General features: G+C 31.5%; 3 protein-coding genes across 3 annotated transcripts; 2 read left to right on the top strand and 1 right to left on the bottom strand.

Moving 5' to 3' along the window:
- Positions 1-386: 386 nt before the first annotated feature.
- LOC113850112 (cell wall protein DAN4-like) lies at positions 387-2,998 on the bottom strand. The gene is made up of 5 exons (XM_027480482.1): positions 2,657-2,998; positions 2,352-2,457; positions 1,800-1,917; positions 969-1,691; positions 387-889 (listed from the first exon to the last, which is right to left on the bottom strand). The coding sequence occupies exons 1-5, from the start codon at positions 2,781-2,783 to the stop codon at positions 548-550; spliced, it is 1,416 nt and encodes a 471-aa protein (XP_027336283.1). The 5' UTR covers positions 2,784-2,998; the 3' UTR covers positions 387-547.
- A 7,135-nt stretch (positions 2,999-10,133) lies between these two features.
- Positions 10,134-11,066, top strand: LOC113851442 (acid phosphatase 1). The gene is made up of 3 exons (XM_027481924.1): positions 10,134-10,453; positions 10,608-10,820; positions 10,889-11,066. The coding sequence occupies exons 1-3, from the start codon at positions 10,134-10,136 to the stop codon at positions 11,064-11,066; spliced, it is 711 nt and encodes a 236-aa protein (XP_027337725.1).
- Positions 11,067-12,725: 1,659 nt separating this feature from the next.
- Positions 12,726-17,994, top strand: LOC113850352 (transcription initiation factor TFIID subunit 11). Its single transcript, XM_027480866.1, has 5 exons — positions 12,726-12,772; positions 15,513-15,773; positions 15,857-15,944; positions 17,230-17,329; positions 17,503-17,994. The coding sequence occupies exons 2-5, from the start codon at positions 15,514-15,516 to the stop codon at positions 17,628-17,630; spliced, it is 576 nt and encodes a 191-aa protein (XP_027336667.1). The 5' UTR covers positions 12,726-12,772; position 15,513; the 3' UTR covers positions 17,631-17,994.

The raw sequence follows: 17,994 nt of genomic DNA, 5'->3' as shown, positions 1-17,994 counted from the left end.
AGTTCTAATGGATTAAGGGGTAAAGGCATGCTATAAAATTCAAAACACCTAAGAAGGAGCATTTTACAAAAGCTAAAATATATAATTAACAAGGACTACATTTTGAAGCAAATATTCATTAGTAAGAGATGTCATCATTTCTAAATTATGAGGGTATCGAAACAAAATTCTATTTACTTTTCATAAATTTTTAATAAGCAACTTATAATGCAATCCTCTTTAAATATAGTGTAACATCAAATCCCTTTCAAAACATAGTTTAGCATGTAAGAATTTTTAGGGACTAAAACCATTATTGCTTTTTGAATAACCAAGCAGAGAGGAGGGACTAGGATATTTCTTTCGGGCATCTTGAACATTAGTATTGGAGACATTTATTAGGAGGGAAAATTCTATGTAAAATTCTATACATATTAAGATTCAAGTTGTGTAACATCAAATTTGACGCATAAGATGGAAGTTAAATCCACAGATTTTATGGCACATCTTCTTTTCCCCAGCTCTGGAAAATGATAATCAGACGTAAATAGCATATTACAAATGTGGGCTATAAGAGGCCAAAAGGTTCAGGCAGAGACTCAAAACCGTTGTCAAAGATGGGTCTTTGATCACATTTGTCATCAACACTAAGCAGCCAGTTTGTGCTGTTGAAATCTTCTTTAACCAATAGTGAATCATAACGAGAACTTTCGTATGCATCCACTTCCATAAATCTTGCAAAGTATTGCCTTTCATTCATCTTACTAGTACCTTTTCCATTCATGTTGACTGAAGCTGGAGCACTCAAACCTCGCGTGTGCTGTGCCTTGGGAGTTGAAGTTCGAATACTCTGAGGAAATAGTGTGGCACTTGAAAGTGAACGAGGCGTTCCTGAGCTGTTCCTTATATCCTAATTATAAATATATAAAAAAAAGGTTAAATAAAATTTGGAATTGTTGTGATAGTGCAGAAATAGAAAAGATAGATACCATGTGTCTAATAGCCATATCCAAGGATTTCTTTGAGAGTGTCCTTCCTAACCCCAATCCATGGTTGTCTGGGGAAGTGGGTGAAGACTTAACTGATTTGGAGGCATGTGGGAGGGGGAGTCTTCCATCAGAAGAATTAGCTTTAGCATTAGCATTAGCATTAGCATTGGGATTGACATGGGCACGGCCTTTTCCTGTGAGCTCTGACAATCTCCCTCTATTGGCAATGGGAGATGGGTGTCTCCTTGACATGGCTTGTGTTTCAGAGTTTGGCTTCAAAGGAAGAGTAACAACAGCACCAGGACGAGACCTGCCTGCAGAGACAGGTCTATCAGGCAACGTTGTTCTGAGGTTTGGTGGTGTTTCAAGTGGAAAATCAGGTGGAACAACTGCCTGCGGTCGGCGTCCAACACGCGTGGCTGTGCCTGTGGCTGATGTTGTAGGAAATTGAGATGGCATTGAATGGCGGCGTGAATTTGATGCAGAGGTAGGAGTGGATGGCCTTGATGGTATTCTGGAGGGTGTTGAGGGTCTTGTTGATGATGGTGTGGTAGGCCTTAATGTAGATGGAGAACGGGTTATAGTTATGGGGGAAGATGGCCTGTTACGAGATGAAACTGAAGCAGGGCTTGCGTTTAGTTTGTTTGAAGAGCGAGTCACTGAACTGCTTCTTGTTGGTCTAGAATGAGACTGGCTGTTGTTCTGTGATTGTGAGACCGAAAGCTGAAACATGTGGGTTAAGAATTTCAACATAACACCATCTAGCTCACCAATTTCAACCTATGTAAAGAAGTTGTGGGAGGGGAACGAGAATTTATTACTGGACCATACCCTTGAGGCATTAGTGTTTGACGTTGATCTACCCAAACTGCTTCTTGGAGGCACCGAGGTTGGTTGGGATTCTCCTTCTGATGATGCTAAATGGGGGGTCCCCGGGGGAGTGAGAAGCCTATAACACATGACAGCACTAGTTAATCAATGTGCCAACGTTGGGCAGCTGGTACCATTTTTATTTTTGGTGATAATTTATCCACGCAGCTGTTTGAAGCTGCACTCTCTCAATTCACATGAAAATACTGTAAAGTTTGTATCTAATGCATTGGTTTCTTTTACTAATTCATGTAGCAAGGTACATGATTTTCTTTTCTGCTTTTGATTGGGTCTACAACATTGACTTGCAAAACTCAATTTGTCTGAAATGCTGTTTCTTTTTTCTAGGCCAAGTTAAGGAAAGATCAACTGAATGGCATTGGCAATAATCTTGTATATACAATGGTAACAGCCCAAACCTTGTTAACTGATTTCTCGTAGATAAATGAACATTATATAGTGGAGTAGTAATGGCACTTACATATGTGAAATGCATGTAATGTTGCCACTTACCAGTCATAGTCATGCTTTCCTCCTCTAGTGGATGACAATAGATCATCAATCCCACTTGTGTCCAGTCTTGCTGATTCAAAAGAGAGTTTGGGCAGTTTCCCTGAAACTGTATTGTTTGATTCAGCTTATATAAAAATAATAATAACTTAGTTTCACTAGTTTTGAAAAAGTTAAAAAAAAGATTATTTCTCCAAATTTACGCAGTAATAGTATTGAACATGCTATAAAATAATTAAGAAATAAGAAATGGTCGTTGAATGTGGAAAGTGACAGAAGTGGAGTGAAGAAAGGAGAAAGATTAGGACCATGGGAAGAATTTGTGTTGAAGAGATGGATGTTGGTAATCCCATTGAAGCTGCGACCTCGACGGTGATGATGCTCATTCACATTTCTGCTGTTCATGATGCCAGCCAACTCAACACCGCATTGCATTCCCTCAAAACTAATTCACATGTGTATTATATTATTGAGATCTGCTAATGCCATAGTAATGAATGGTGCAGCTTGTATTGGATTTGGAGAATGAGTGCAGTGCAGTAGATGGCAAGCAAAAGCATTCACTTGTTTGTACGTCAACACACAAACACAAACACAAAAACAAACCAAGAGTGTCGGGGGGTTCAATGTTCTAACTTGACTTGAGTTCTTTGTTTCATGAAACAATTCATGCCACTTCCACTGCTTGTTTCTCACGTTTAGTTTCTCTTTTCTATTGGGTGGGTGGGATAATGGGGGGTGTCAGATAGGTTCAATTATAGATCATGACACTTCCACGTGGCAACTTCCCACTGGTCCACGTTTTTCACTCCTTTGATTCATCCTTTTCATTTCATTTATTCATCATGACTTTGGAGTTGAAACAAACAAATTGGGGTTTACAAATGCCCACACAGCACATGGGATCATGTCATTAACAGGCTCTTTTGGGTTTTGGGTTTGGCCCTTGCGCTTGTGAGTTACTGTGGTGAAGAATCATCGTGTTCGTGTTCGTGTTCGTGTTCAAGTACCCCTCCCTGCCAAGGCAAATTTCCACTGCTGCAAGTGATCATTTCCAAGAACGGACACTTCAAGTCTAGTCTTTGGTTATGTGAAGGTAATAAAGCGTGAGAAGAGGAGACTTTTAACTCACTTTCGAAGCATTTTGTTATCATTGTCTGGGGTTATGTCAATTCCTTAAGATTGGTTATTAATATGTGCCCCAACCAGGAAAAATCTTCACTTCAAGTTCTCGTTATTATAATAACCACCTCAACCACTCCAAAATTATTGCATGATACTCATAAAATAGGTTTTAGTTTCACAATATGAAAAGAATTTAATTTATATATGCTAACAAATTTAAAGACTTTTTTTATATATTCACATCAGTATTCAATTATAAATTCTCATATCAATAAAAATTATTAATTTCCATATTAATTAAAAATATAATTTATAATATATTCTAATTGATTAATAGTATAAAAATCTTTATACTTATAATGGACTAAAATTAAACTCATTATAAAATTAAGTGATACACACTTAATTCTTTAAAAGTGTGTTTTAGAGTTGGATTTTAAAGAAAACGAACAATTTTTAATAAATAGTTGTTAATTTAGTATTTTTTAAAGAAAATAAAAAAATATATTTTTTGAAAAATATTGTAAAAAACAGCATGCACTGCTAAAAATTATGCTATTTTTGGTATTATTTTAGTAATACGTATGCTATGTTTGAATAAGATAAAATGATATTTGATTATATTATTTGAATTGTTTAAGATAAAAGAAGAAGAAGAAGAAGAGAGGATAAAATGTATTTCATCTAGTACTACTCTTTTTCTCTTCTTTTTATTTGGAAAAATGGGATGGAATTACTATTATAATTTTGCAAATTTATTATAAAACATTCAAATTTGAATTGACAATTTGTTTCATTTCATTTTATCGTCTTATTCTTTTCCATTTCGCTCAACCTTGATATTAAGAAGTGGCAATTAACGTTAGCCAAAGGCAGCAACCACCAACCTAAACTCTGTCCTTTGTACACGAAAGGTAGTTGTAAGTTTAAGGACGATTCTAGGAGGAAAATTATACTTGGATACTCTCTTTTGTGACATGACACTAGTTAAAAAAAAAAAATTTCATGAGTTGAAAATGACTTTTAATATTAGTGAATGAATTAATATAAATATAGATAATATTATACGAAAAATTATTTTATATCAATTAACCACTCAATGTAAAAAATATATACATAATTTTTAAATCAACCAATATAAAAAATATTATTCATATTATTTATTAACAGTGTGACTGTACTTATAGTTTAAGTGTCAATATTTATTAATATCAATAATATTAGTGTTCTTCTTTTTATAAGTTAATATTTATTTAGTATTTAATTTTTGTTAAATTTGTAAATAAAAAATATAGTGTTCATTGTCAATATTTATTAATATATAATATTTATCGTTAATATTTATCAGTGTTCTTTGTCAATCTTATTCCGTATGTAATATTTGTTATAAATTTTTGTTAAGTCTATTAATAAAAAATATATAATATTCGTTCATCAATAAAGAAGAAAACACGTAATGAAACGAAATAAAATCATTAATTTATGAGATAAGAATTTATATTCGTTAATAGTATAAAAAAATAATAAAACAAAAATTCTAATAGAAACTTGATAATATAAGTAAAAAAATTTGTTCGTCAACTCTAATTTATATTATTTCATTAACACACACTTATAAAATATTTTATTTTGAATTAATTTTACATTATTTTTAGTATTAATCAATGTAGAAAGTATTTCTTTAATTTATATGTACAATTCATTTTGTGTTATGACCGAATGTTTCACTTTATATTACTTTATTTTTTAATATTAATTTTTATTTCTTTTATTTCATATAAACAAATTTTTTTTAAAAAAAATAGTAATTATAATGATAATGATAATAAAAAAATAATAGTATTAATAGACGTGAGTGAAAATAGAAGAAAAAAAAGTAAATAATAGTATAATAAATGATGAAATTTACATAAGTAGCAATAATAATAATAATGATGATATGAAAGTGAAGATAAAAATAATAGTAGTAATAATAATAATGACAGTATTAATAAAATTAACTGTTACAATTATAATAACAATGGTAAAGATAATAAGGTTAATAGATTTTGTAATAATATTAATGATAACCTTAATAGAAACAAAATCTAATGAACAATTAAATAGTATACACTTAAAAGATGATGTTGTGAAATGTAAGAAAACAAATTAAAAATTAAGAAAAAATAATTTTAGTTATATTATAATTTCATAAAATTGAATCTTAAAATTATAATCTTAATTCTAAAAACATTTTCAAGTATCTTAATTGAAGTTTTATGGCCCAATTTCAATTATAAATTTTAATTTCCTGTCTACTTTTGTAAATCAAATAGATATTTATATTTTAATCATTTTTTGTGAAAAAAAAGTAATTATTACTTGGGTTTCACTTTTAAATTATAAATTTTGCAAAAATAAAGACTAAATCAAGTAAAAATATTTTATAATAATTGAAAAGGAAATAAAAATATATATAAAAAGGTTGGAATAATTTATTTCATTGTTGGAGAGGAAGGTAGGAATAGATAAAGGAAACAAAAGTTGACCATTTAGCCAATAAGAGATAGGCACATTCAAATAAAGAAAATAATTATTTCCCTTTTTCTCTATTTTCGACATATATAAGGAAAGCTATTATCTTCGGCCACGTGGGCCTCTTTCTTTCTCTGCTTTCCCGACTCTAGGGATCGGCTGGCGCAGGCCATTTTTCTTTTTATTTGCATATATCTTTTAGTTTATTCGAGTTTTATTTTTTTAATTTAATTTCTATGGTTTACAGTGAATTAGATCAACTTTTTAATTTATTATTGTAAGTCTTATGTCTAAGTCTTTTTTTAATTATTTCACAGTATAAAATTTTATATATTAAAATTAATATATAGGAATGCGTGGAAAAATCTTTTGATTTTTTAGAATTATGAAAATAAATTATTTTTTAGGTACAGTGAAAATAAATTGTCTGAATCACGATATCATTTCTTTAGATATACCATGTCAAAATTTAATTTAAATTAAGAATAACTAAAACTATAATATTTGTTTTTAATTCTTAAAATGAATAATTTTATTTAAAAATAAAGTTTGAAATTAATAGAAGAATAAAATGTTAAGAAGGTAGTTAATGGTGAATCAAGTTTAGGCAACAAAAGAAAAAAGAAAGGAAATAAATTATATGAAAAAATAAGATGGGAATGGCAACAGTTGAAGATGGAAACTGCCGTTTAAAAGTGAAAGAGTCCATTAATAGAATAAAAGTGTTAACAAATTCTAAGCTCACATAGTGCTCTCTTACTCTCTGCCTGCGCCAAGTGATCAATTCAAATCCACAATTAAAGGGGTTATAGTTTTGCTACTGCGGTTTTCCATGTTTTGATATACTAAGTAATTAACTATACAAACTATGAGATACTTCTTCTATTGATTTTTTTTATAAAAATTAAGAAAATTAATAGTATTACTCATATTCACATTGAAAAGTTTATAATGAAACTCAATTATGCTATTTTATAGAATCCTTAATTATGTCATACCTTAAAGTGTAGTATTTAGACATGATTAAACATTTTAATTATTGTTTAACCATGATGAGAATTAATATATTTGTCTATTAAAAGCAAATAGCTGAAATTCTGCTTTCTTTTGACCTTATAGTGATATGCTTACGCCTCTTAATTATAAAAGTGGAATTGGGTCCAAGAAGATGGTGCCACATTCCATGTAAAATGTCAAACTCTTCCTTTCTTGGGAACTTTTTAGGTATGATCTAGTCCCTCTATTCTCCACCCTCATTGGCATAGAGTGAATCCTTTGCCCACTAACAATATAAATATCGACCATTCATTTTAAACCAATGTCAAAGCTTCCAAATAGAGCACTAATGTTCCAATATCGGGTCTAGTTGGTTGTTGAAGAGGATACGGAAAATAAGAAAATGACCTTTTCTTTAATTACAATCTCTTTTGGGATCTATGCATCACATATATAATTTGGCCTTCATTCACAATCTCTCTGCCCAATCATCTCTAACACATGAAAATTCAATTGCATTGGCTGTTCAAGATAAAATAATCCCTCAGCTATTATTATTATTATTATTATTATTAGGCATTTGCCATGGACTTTTCTAAATATATTGATTAAAACAAAAAATATAAAAAAATTATGATATGTTTTATATCTTATAAATTTAAAAGATTGATTTTTTTATGTAGATACAAGGATTATTTGATATAATTTTTTTTTTTCTGAATAATGGCCTTTGAGCATTAATTAACTAGAATAGTTTAATAATTATATTAACATATATCTTGTGAACATACTAATGGGGATTCATTTCTTGATTGCAAAGAAAAATATATATATTAAGAGGGGTAAAGTCCATTTCAACAATTTCTATGCTTCAAAGGGACAATTGTCTAGATAATATCCTTGGTATGTTAAAAGAAATATATATATATCTTATGTTATATATGAATAAAATTCTATTTTTTTTTATAAATTTACTCGATCAGTTTAAACAAGTAAGAAATGGTTAATTTTTCAATTTATTTTTGTATTTTATATTTTATTAATAAAATAACAAGAAATATTTTGAATGATTTTGAAGAAATAATTCAATCAAATAAAGTTAGATTTTCTTGGGATTCTTCTTCATCTAAGGCTACTAGTTTGTAAATATTAAATGAGATGTCCAAGTACTTTAGGTTAAATAGAGTAGAACCATGGTAGATTATTCCTCCAAATATTTTCAGTATAAATAGAAAATATTTATTTTTAATGTTATCTATACAAATTTTTGGTTTATGTTAGAATATATTATTAATAAACAGTATTTAAGACAAGAGAGGAGGGGAGGCTAGGGTGGTTAGAATTATTGCATGAAGCATTCCGATGTGGCTTCTGACGCTAAATCCACTTTGAGGAACCGAAGCTTCCTCCATAACCTTGGAGTTTGGAAGATGAACAAATTTCTCAACTATGGTGGACAATGGGATGGGACCCAACACCCCATCTTCACCTCTCACATTTTACATTAATTTCCCTCTCCACCATACTCTTACTTTTTTGCTCTCTGACGCCAACCCCACCCAATCACGCCCTCTGTCAAAACCCAAATCAGTGAACTTGCATTCTGCATATGCCATATGCATGCATAAATCATCCTATTCCTACTTCTCTCCCTATAAATAGCTAAGCAAGCTTTATTTTGCCATCAAATCTTAATGCTCAATATCGTTATTTTGTCAACCCTTCCTTCCAATAATCTTTGCTTTTTCTTTTAATCACTGTCTCCTTTCTTTTAACGCAGGTGTGGCTAACATTTCGCCAGGCACATCCATTCTATTTCCACCTTTGTCAAGTCAATTTTTCAGTTCTAATGCAACCAATTAACATTACATTGTCTATCAGTTTGCTTTCTTCCTCCCTTCATTCATGACAGACTTGACAGTTGCTAACTTGATGTTGAATATTGATAGAAAGGTACTAATAAAATTTATTGTTATTATGTCAAATACCAAATAAATTTACAATTTTGTCAGTTAAGAGATTGATAAATTACTTTTATTAAAAATAATAATTATATTTTTTATAAAAAATATACACAATAATTAATATTGTGTATCATCTAAGTTTGTAAACGATAATCATTTTATTTTTTTATATATATATTTTGTACTAAACTAGCTAAGGTGACAGAGAAACTTTTCATTCCAAAAGTACATAAAAATTGTAAGGAATGTAAAATGTAATGGAGAATATTTTTTTATTATTGGGAGTGGGAGGGACACCTTAGATGGTTCTTTTATATTTGAGTTATATTTAAAAATGTGTATGATTAAAAAAAATAATATATATGTAATGAAAAGTATATAATATATTATGATATAGCAGATGTGGATTATGATTTGAAATATCCTTCCAATTAAAACACTTGCAAAGGAAAAAAGCAAAACTACATTATGGGACAAACCAACGAAAGTTTATCAATGCGGATACCACCCAAAATTAGTGGGAATAATTTTAAGTTATCATTTAAACGTTATTTTTTTTATAAGTTTGGGCCTTATTTTCCCCATGTAAAGTAAAAGATATTGTCACACGCACTTGTCCCACTATCCAAAATTTGGAGCTCCGTCAGTCATGGCATCTATGTATATATTATACCTTGCACTTCTCATCACCTTCACTTAATGTTGGAATACTGACCTCTGTTCTAGATCTATAGCAAGTGAATCCCCTGTCCCCAACATCAAAGAATCTAATTTTCTTTCTTCAAGATATGATGATGTTGGGTGACTTGACATATCACATATGGCATATATTCTCTTTCTGAAAAATAATGTTACACATCAAAATTTATATATAGATTTTATGTAAGTAGACCTATTATGAAAATGATATTATATAATAACAACTAAAGCGAATCAAGTAATATTAAACGCAAGACTATTAATAAAAGCAAGTTTTTAAAAATTGAACGATAAATTATTAGGAGCTACTGTTAAAAAAATCTTACATATAGTTTTTGGTCCTCTGAAGAGCCGTGTTAATCTTATATATAGGTATAAGGGGAAGAAGCACGCGTGAGGAAAGAGTATGGCACAAAGAGTGGTAGAGGTGTTGGTGTTGGTGTTGTTATTGATGGGAACAGGACCAATGTTTCCGAAGACAGAGGCAATGAGCAGAAAAGGTCATAAAGGGAATAAGGAAGAGTCCTCAAGTGGTGATGGGGATGGAAGCTTTTGCTTGAGTTGGAGATTGGCTGTGGAGGCAAACAATGTTGTTGCATGGCCAACAGTGCCACCTCAGTGTTCTCGATATGTTGAGACTTACATGATCGATGGTCAGTACGACCGTGACTTGGAATTGATAGTTCAAGAAATCTTGGCTTATGTCAACGACACATTCCTCGTTGGAGATGCCATGGATGCTTGGATTTTGGATGTCGATGACACTTGCCTCTCCAACATCTATTATTACAAAGGCAAGAAATATGGGTATGTATATATCAGTTCCTCTCTCATTAATCAATATATCAGTTCCTCTTGCTGAAAATTAGTTTATCAACTTATTTCCCTCACTCCCTCTTAATTGATTCTTCACTTTTTTAACCCATCTTCACTTCATCGTCTATTTATAATGATAATACAGGTGTGATCCGTATGACCCATACGGGTTTAGGGCATGGGCGATCAAGGGAGGGTGCCCAGCAATTCCTTCGGTGCTAAAGTTGTTTAATGAATTAGTGGATAAAGGATTTAAAGTGTTTTTACTTACTGGAAGAGATGAACAGAGTCTTGGTGAAGTTACCAAGAACAACTTGCACAATCAAGGATTCATAGGCTATGAACGCCTTATTTTGAGGTAAGAAGTTGTGCCTTTTTTGTAATTTGTGACAAGTATGTATAAGCTGATGTTGATAAAATTGGCAGGGGTGTGGAGTACAAAGGGAAAAGTGCAGTGAAATATAAATCGGATGTGCGAAAGCAATTACAAGAGGAAGGATACAGGATCTGGGGGAACGTGGGAGACCAGTGGAGTGACCTGCAAGGAGACTATTTAGGGAACCGTACTTTCAAGCTTCCTAATCCCATGTACTTCGTTCCCTGACCACATGACCAATTAATATATGTAATTTAAATGTATAATCCACCGTATCCAATCCATGTCTTGTCCTTCGCTGCAAAGCCAATTTCTCTCTTAAGTTGTTATTTATTCAAAATTAAAAGGTTTAAGAATCAAACTTCGTATTTATTGATCTAAAGACGTACATTATTTTTTATTAAAAATATTATTTAATATATTGAATTATGTGATACTTTTTATTTTTAACAAGAATATTGGGTACATTTAATCATACATTAAAAAAATCAAGTAAATTATCAACAAAATTAAATGTAATATATAATTAAAAAAAGTATTTATAATACTTTATAACTTCAATATAATTTTAGCGTATTCAAAAAATTATTGACAATTACACAAATTCATTGTAAACTATTACAATTTTTTACATTAGGAATAAAGATAGAAACTTATAGCTTAATCTTTTTAAAGTTTAATTTGTCTAGACTTTTTTAAATAATAGATTTAATTTAAATTTTTTTAAAAATTTACTTAATTAAAAATGTTAAACTTTAGCTTAAAAAAATATATTAGACTTAATATAATGACTTATTTAAGATCCATAAAATTTATAATAATATATTAAATAATTTTATATTAAATAAACTAAAGTTTAAAATAAATAAAATCTTAAATTAAAAATTGTAGTATTTTTTATTAGAGTTGAAAAATGTCTCTACTATGTATCCTCTAATAAGAAGATAATATTATTTCTATCAAGTTATTATTGTTTAATTTGTTCTGTGCACACAATGCTTATATGCATTTGTATTTGTTAAGTATTTAATAATTTATTTATTTAAATTAAATATGTAGTTTAAAAGTGATAAATATAAACATGTAAATTTATTATAAATATTAAAAATGTAAAACTATTTTTTATGACTTATTTATATATAAATTTTATAATCTTTATAGAGACATATTGTTTAAATTATTTAATAGCTTATTTATAAATAATTTAATGGCCTGTTAAAAAGTAATTAGTCATATTAGTCTGAATTGAAATATATATTTTTTATTTTTAAAATGTAAAATATGTCTAAATCATCTAAAATTTAATTTTGGAAAGTTGTTTATCTTAGTTAGGATTTCAAGACTTGAAATTAGGGTTTAGTTGATGAAAATTAGGTTTTGGTATAGTTACATGCTTAGTTGACCAAGCTAGGCTGTATTTTCTTCTAATTTATTTAAAAAGTAAAGTAAGGCTAGTTCTCACTCACACACTATGGCATACAAAAAAAATTAATGGACAAATAAACTAAAAATGAGTTGAAATTGGGGATATTACTGCAGGTCAACTCTTAACCATCATACCCACAAGCACATACCATTTTAATACATTATGATTTATATTTTGTGAGTTTGAGTTATGTTGGCACTCTTCATGGAAAATTGGGTAGATTGAATGCAAATTCATGAGGAAACATTTGTTAAAAAAAGAAAATTTCTTTTATGCTTTCTCACACTTTAATCAATTATATTAATAAATAATAAAATTAAGAGTTAATTTTTAAATATATAATATCCTTTATTAAAAAAATTAACCGGGTCGGGTGGGGCATAAGTTTCCCGAACTGAACGCGACCCGTTATTAACTTATTACATATAATTTTACCATTTCCCTTTTCGTTCCTTTTTCTCACTGTGTTTTGATTTGCTTTGCCTTCACATCTAACGTCGCGTTGCAGGTAACATTTTTCTTGCAAGACATTCGTTTATGATGCTTTAACCTTCTAAATCTTCTTCATTCGTCCATTTCTTAGCGTAGTTTCTTCAATTTACAATCCCAAATTGACAAAATAAATTTTAGGAGCTAGAACGATTAACAATTTGAATTTTGAGTGTTTATTTTTACTATGAGGTGAACGATTAAATTAATTATTGAAATGCGTAATGCACTGTTGTTAATTCCATTCAGTGGCTGGTGCTCTGACTACCTCTTTCGTCAGGTTTTTCCCCGATGCTCAAGCGTTTGCTCATAAACTGTTCGATTAAATGTGTTACCATGTTTTTCAGAGACGTATTCACTGTTTCTTGCTATGAGTTTATATATATATATATATATATATATATACAGTTTTATGGATATTTGCTGGTTGTATGGCACTGTAACATATGCCCACTGTTGTTAGTTGTTGCTCTGGTCATTAGTCAATTTAACATAGTCCATTCTTTTTTTTCCCTTTCAATTTGTATGTACAACCCAGTTATCATGAAATCTGAATGCATGTGGGTTTATTTGATTCAAATAAAATTTCTTTCCTTACCTATTTACTATTTAGATTGCAGTACCAACATTCTCTGTACTCTCCTATGTTGCAAATGCAGTCACTGTCTTTGAACATGCAATATGGAAAACATGCCTACTTTTCTATGAAGTGTCCTTCACTATACATATTGCATATATTTCTTTTGAGTCAATGTGGATTCTAAGAGATAGCTTGGCTCTTTCAATATCTTCCCCAATGAAAATGGGATTAATGTGAGAGATTATCATGAGCAAATTGACACCTTCTCCCTCCATATATGGCAGATTCATTCTGGTTAATTTTGTCATCAATGCCACTCTGTCTAGGTTCTCAAATTTGTGTCTTGAAGTCCTTCTTAAATCTACAGACATGTGCATGGTCTCTAAGCTTCTTTTTTTTCTTTCTTAAGAAGAAACTATACTATAAAAGGGATGAAAGATTAACTAACTATTACTTGCTACCAGTTGCTATTTCTAGTAACCATTCAACAATATTCACCATTGGCATATAGCTGCAACCTGTTTTAGTCATTGCTTGTTTTCTTACCTCTATGCCAAGGCTTGCTCACTCACACTGGACTGTAACTTGTTTTAAATTGCCGAATTGACTTTCAATTACTAAAATCTAGTTCTGATACCATGAATTTTGTTGAAACTTGTTTAGATACTGAGTTAGTAAATATACTATTTTATGGATATGATTCTTTAGGCTATTGTGCATCCTCAACATTTTTTCTTCACTGGGACCTATGTGTTCTACGGACACTACTTTGAAAGGGATTTTGTTTTTTTTATCACTCATAAGTGGGCTCAACCACCAGAATGTGGTTGAGTGGTTCTTGTTCTGGCAATTTGTGATTATCTTCTACTCATGTGATTTGATTCATTACAGGTCAGATTTGAATTTTGTTTTCTTGGTTTTATATTTTGTATGGTAATACGCCTAATGAAAACTGACTTTTGGACCTATTTCCCTAATATCTCAAATGTAATTATCAAGTATTGACAATAGGGAATTTAGTAGTTATTCATTCTCAACCAAACATGTTCACACTTCACACTAAAGCCTAATGTTGTTTTAATTTCTGTTTTCCTTTTGGGTCATGCTCTCTTAAGTTTTTTGGTGTTGAACCTGCTCCCACTTAAGTGCTGGTTTGTAAAACTCAATAATGGAAACAAAATTGACCCTGCATGTCAAGGATTTCCTGGATATTTGTGCTAGGGTATTCATATTTCTGGTTTTATCTGAAGATCTGTACTGGAACTTCTGGCCTGAACCCAAAAAGGTTATAGACATTTGACATATTCTTTGACTTATAACAAGCCTCTTTCTAACACTACGACAAATTTGATACATGTACATAATTTTGAAAGAGGAAATGTTTCTCTTATTTAGTATTGTTGTTTGATGATATCCGTGGAGTGTAATTGTTGCAGAGTCATATGGTACATTTTTTATGATGTTCTAGACTGCTATTTCATGGGCACTCTCAATTGTGCTGAATTTTAAATTATTAATGATAATTATTGATCTATAGTATCTCTGACTCTGACAGCTGCCTTAGGTTAAGTTTATGGAAAACATCATCTCCAGTCGTAGTTCACTTAATTGTTTGAGTCACTCACTGATGCACTCCATAATGTTGGTGCTCAGTTTTGTTAGTGGAACTTAATCTCTTTCTTTTTGTTGCTAAGCTTTCCATAATGTTGTGTATAGGTTGTCTCTCTCAACCCTCATTCCCAAACCCTACTCTCTTTGCATCTCCACTCATTCTCTTCGTTGGGTCCTTCTAACTTCACCATCTCTCACTCCTCTCTATTCATTTCCTCAGAACCGTATCAGGTTCACTTTGCTGTTCGCTTTTCATTTCTAGGAATCTAGGTATCCTCTTTCATTTTCACCCAATACCTGAATATTTCTGCATATTGAAATTTTAAGACAATTACATGTTACAGGTTTAACAATTAAGATTCAATGTTAGAATTCTCAATGTTGTGTGTCATGTGATCACATCCCTCATTATTATCTAATCCTTGATTGTTATCTAACAGAAAGCAGTGGCTAGTTTTGAAATATAGCATTGAATGCAATTGATGTATCGTGTAATTAGAATTTCAATTAAGTTATGGGTGAGGTTTTAGAGCCATTACAAAGGTTGATATTCTTTATGAATGATTAGAATGAAGCAATCAAAGGATCCTTTTGAAGCAGCATTTGAGGAATCGCCACCTGAATCCCCAGCCGAGACTGAGATAGAGGCACCAAACCCCAGTTCTGTTGTTGTGCTTCCACAACCCACTCAGGAAGAAGATGTTAATGTGAAGAAGGTGAGTACGGGCAAGAATAAAGAGGAGGAAGATGAGGAGGAGGAGGACAACATGGATGTTGAACTCGCCAAGTTTCCTTCTGCTGGTGACCCTCATAAAATGGCCAAGATGCAGTAACTTCTTCAATTCAACAAACACTTTTTCTTAATTTCATCTCATAAACAATTACTCTTTACCAATTCTCCTTCTTTTTCAGGGCTATTTTGTCACAATTCACTGAAGAACAGATGAGTAGATATGAGTCCTTTCGGAGGGCTGGATTTCAGAAAGCTAACATGAAAAGGGTAATTTTTTTTTTTCCTATTATGTTTTTTTTTGTTAATCTCATGGTGTGTCTTTGTCTGCAACATGTCACTAAGGTATGTACAACACGTACAATTAACGTGGTTTCTAATTTATGCTTTAACGCATTGACTAGCTGAAGGAGTGGGGTTTAATTAAGGTTCATTGGGTAAGTTTGAGAGTAAGGCTGATTTGGAGTCATGGATGGGATTGAATGGCCAGATTGGTGGCTGCTTGAGTGCCCTCAACAGTAATTCTGAAATCAGAATTTGGGGTTTGTTGATTTTGGGAGGAAATTGATAAAAAGAATAACTATTGTTTTTTTGGATTGGTGAAATTTTAATAATGTCTTCTGATGAAATTATATATCTTGGGAGTTACTAGGTATAGATAAAATATGATGGCAGGGGAGAAGAACCAAACCTAACCATCCCGTATAGGGTTTGATTGCATCGAACAGTCAAAAGAGATCAGTATGTTTCCATAATTCATGAAATTGATAATCTATCAAAATTACAGCCTTACAGAATACAATGGTTTAAGTAACCCTCCTACCCCATACTAGTTATCCTGCAAGGATTGAGACTCTCTACTGCTGCTAAATCCATATATGACTATGAGAAACTTGGACATTAGGGCCAAAACCCAGTAATGCCCAAAACAAACATAAAGGCAAGCCTGGATACATCCCTTTACTAGAAAAACTAAAACAAATCTACTGTATGAATGACCTACAAACACTGGAAAGCCTAACAATAGTGATCTCGATACGTTGTGGTAATGAAGCAAAACAATCAGCCTCAAGATAAACAAAAATAAACCAAATGCCTAAAGGCCTGTTGTGGGTAGTTGGCATTGATCAATTACTCTGCAGAATATGAAACAAACATAGCATAAGGTGATTTATCTTTAAGTTTGTTTTCTTGATGCCACTGCTAACTACATGAGCTGGCTTTTCAGTTTAGTATTCTGTTGTATTTCTTCCAAACTGATTGAGGAAAAATTAGTTCTAATATCATCAGGACTCCTAAATGATTAAACTATACCACCATAGACACAGTATACTGTCAAACAGTCAAATTGGACTTCATTCAACGCTGAGCTGCTTTAGCTAACCTTTGCATTTTCTCCTTGGTCATTATCCAAGATTGATTTGTCACCTTGGTTTCTGCATTATTGCTACTATTGGACTCGTGTACTTCTATGGTGGTTTTCAGATTGTCATTTTTGCATTTACAAGATTTTTCTGAAGTTTTCTCCTCTTCTCTCTTGATGGCATGAAAGCAGTTATTAGCTAGCATCACTGGGACCCAGAAAATTTCTGTGCCAATGACGATTGTTGTATCAGGAATTGCTAAAATGTTTGTTGGTGAAGTTGTTGAAACAGGTATGGCTAGTTTTCCTTTACAAGCATGAGCTACTTCCTTCTAAAATCATTGGAAAATTGCTCAACTATTTCTATTATGTAATGTTTAAAAGATTAAAATGTTGCAGTGCATTAGTCTCACTATATGTATAATTCCATTTATTTCCATTAATCGTAGGTACTATTTTTTGCAGCTAGAATAGTTATGAAAGAGAGGAAGGAATCTGGACCAATCCGACCTTGTCATCTGAGAGAAGCATATAGACGATTGAAGCTTGAAGGAAAAGTTTTTCAGAGATCAGCCTCAAGACTCTTCCGGTAGATGGACCAAATATAAATATTGTGCATAATATCACTGGTTAGCAATTGTTGCTAGCAGGAAGGTTAAATTCTGTAGTCAGTGCCTTCTAGTTATTGCATCTTGGTATCCAGTTTACTGGAACGGGTGAATTAATATTAGGTGGTAAGTTGGGAATAGTTTCCCTTTTGTAATGTGGTATGGATACATGTATAGGAACCAACATCTTTTCTTTTTACGTTGAGAAGAAAATGTAGTTATGAAGACTGGCGCAGGTGGACGTGATCACATCCTTATTGGATTACTGTGTGAAACACATTCCTCTTGTCTCTCATGATTTTCTTGTTAGTTCCTCAAGTCAATTGTCAATATCAGCACCAAAAATTAT

This window comes from Abrus precatorius, unplaced genomic scaffold (genome assembly GCF_003935025.1).
Source record: "Abrus precatorius isolate BTA unplaced genomic scaffold, Abrus_2018 Scaffold9, whole genome shotgun sequence".
NCBI lineage: Eukaryota > Viridiplantae > Streptophyta > Magnoliopsida > Fabales > Fabaceae > Abrus > Abrus precatorius.
Note: the sequence above shows the minus strand (reverse complement) of the source record. Positions and strands in the feature narration are given on the sequence as shown.

Excerpts from the sequence above, each read along its gene's own strand:
- LOC113850112 (XM_027480482.1), bottom strand. The coding sequence starts at position 2,783 with ATGCAATGCGGTGTTGAGTTGGCTGGCATCATGAACAGCAGAAATGTG. Across the intron at positions 2,458-2,656 it reads CAACACAAATTCTTCCCATG|TTTCAGGGAAACTGCCCAAA; the intron begins GTCCTAATCTTT and ends CAAACAATACAG. Across the intron at positions 1,692-1,799 it reads CAAACACTAATGCCTCAAGG|CTTTCGGTCTCACAATCACA; the intron begins GTATGGTCCAGT and ends CACATGTTTCAG.
- LOC113851442 (XM_027481924.1), top strand. The coding sequence starts at position 10,134 with ATGAGCAGAAAAGGTCATAAAGGGAATAAGGAAGAGTCCTCAAGTGGT. Across the intron at positions 10,454-10,607 it reads TACAAAGGCAAGAAATATGG|GTGTGATCCGTATGACCCAT; the intron begins GTATGTATATAT and ends ATGATAATACAG. Across the intron at positions 10,821-10,888 it reads TATGAACGCCTTATTTTGAG|GGGTGTGGAGTACAAAGGGA; the intron begins GTAAGAAGTTGT and ends TAAAATTGGCAG.
- LOC113850352 (XM_027480866.1), top strand. The coding sequence starts at position 15,514 with ATGAAGCAATCAAAGGATCCTTTTGAAGCAGCATTTGAGGAATCGCCA. Across the intron at positions 15,774-15,856 it reads CATAAAATGGCCAAGATGCA|GGCTATTTTGTCACAATTCA; the intron begins GTAACTTCTTCA and ends CTTCTTTTTCAG. Across the intron at positions 17,330-17,502 it reads TGGTGAAGTTGTTGAAACAG|CTAGAATAGTTATGAAAGAG; the intron begins GTATGGCTAGTT and ends TATTTTTTGCAG.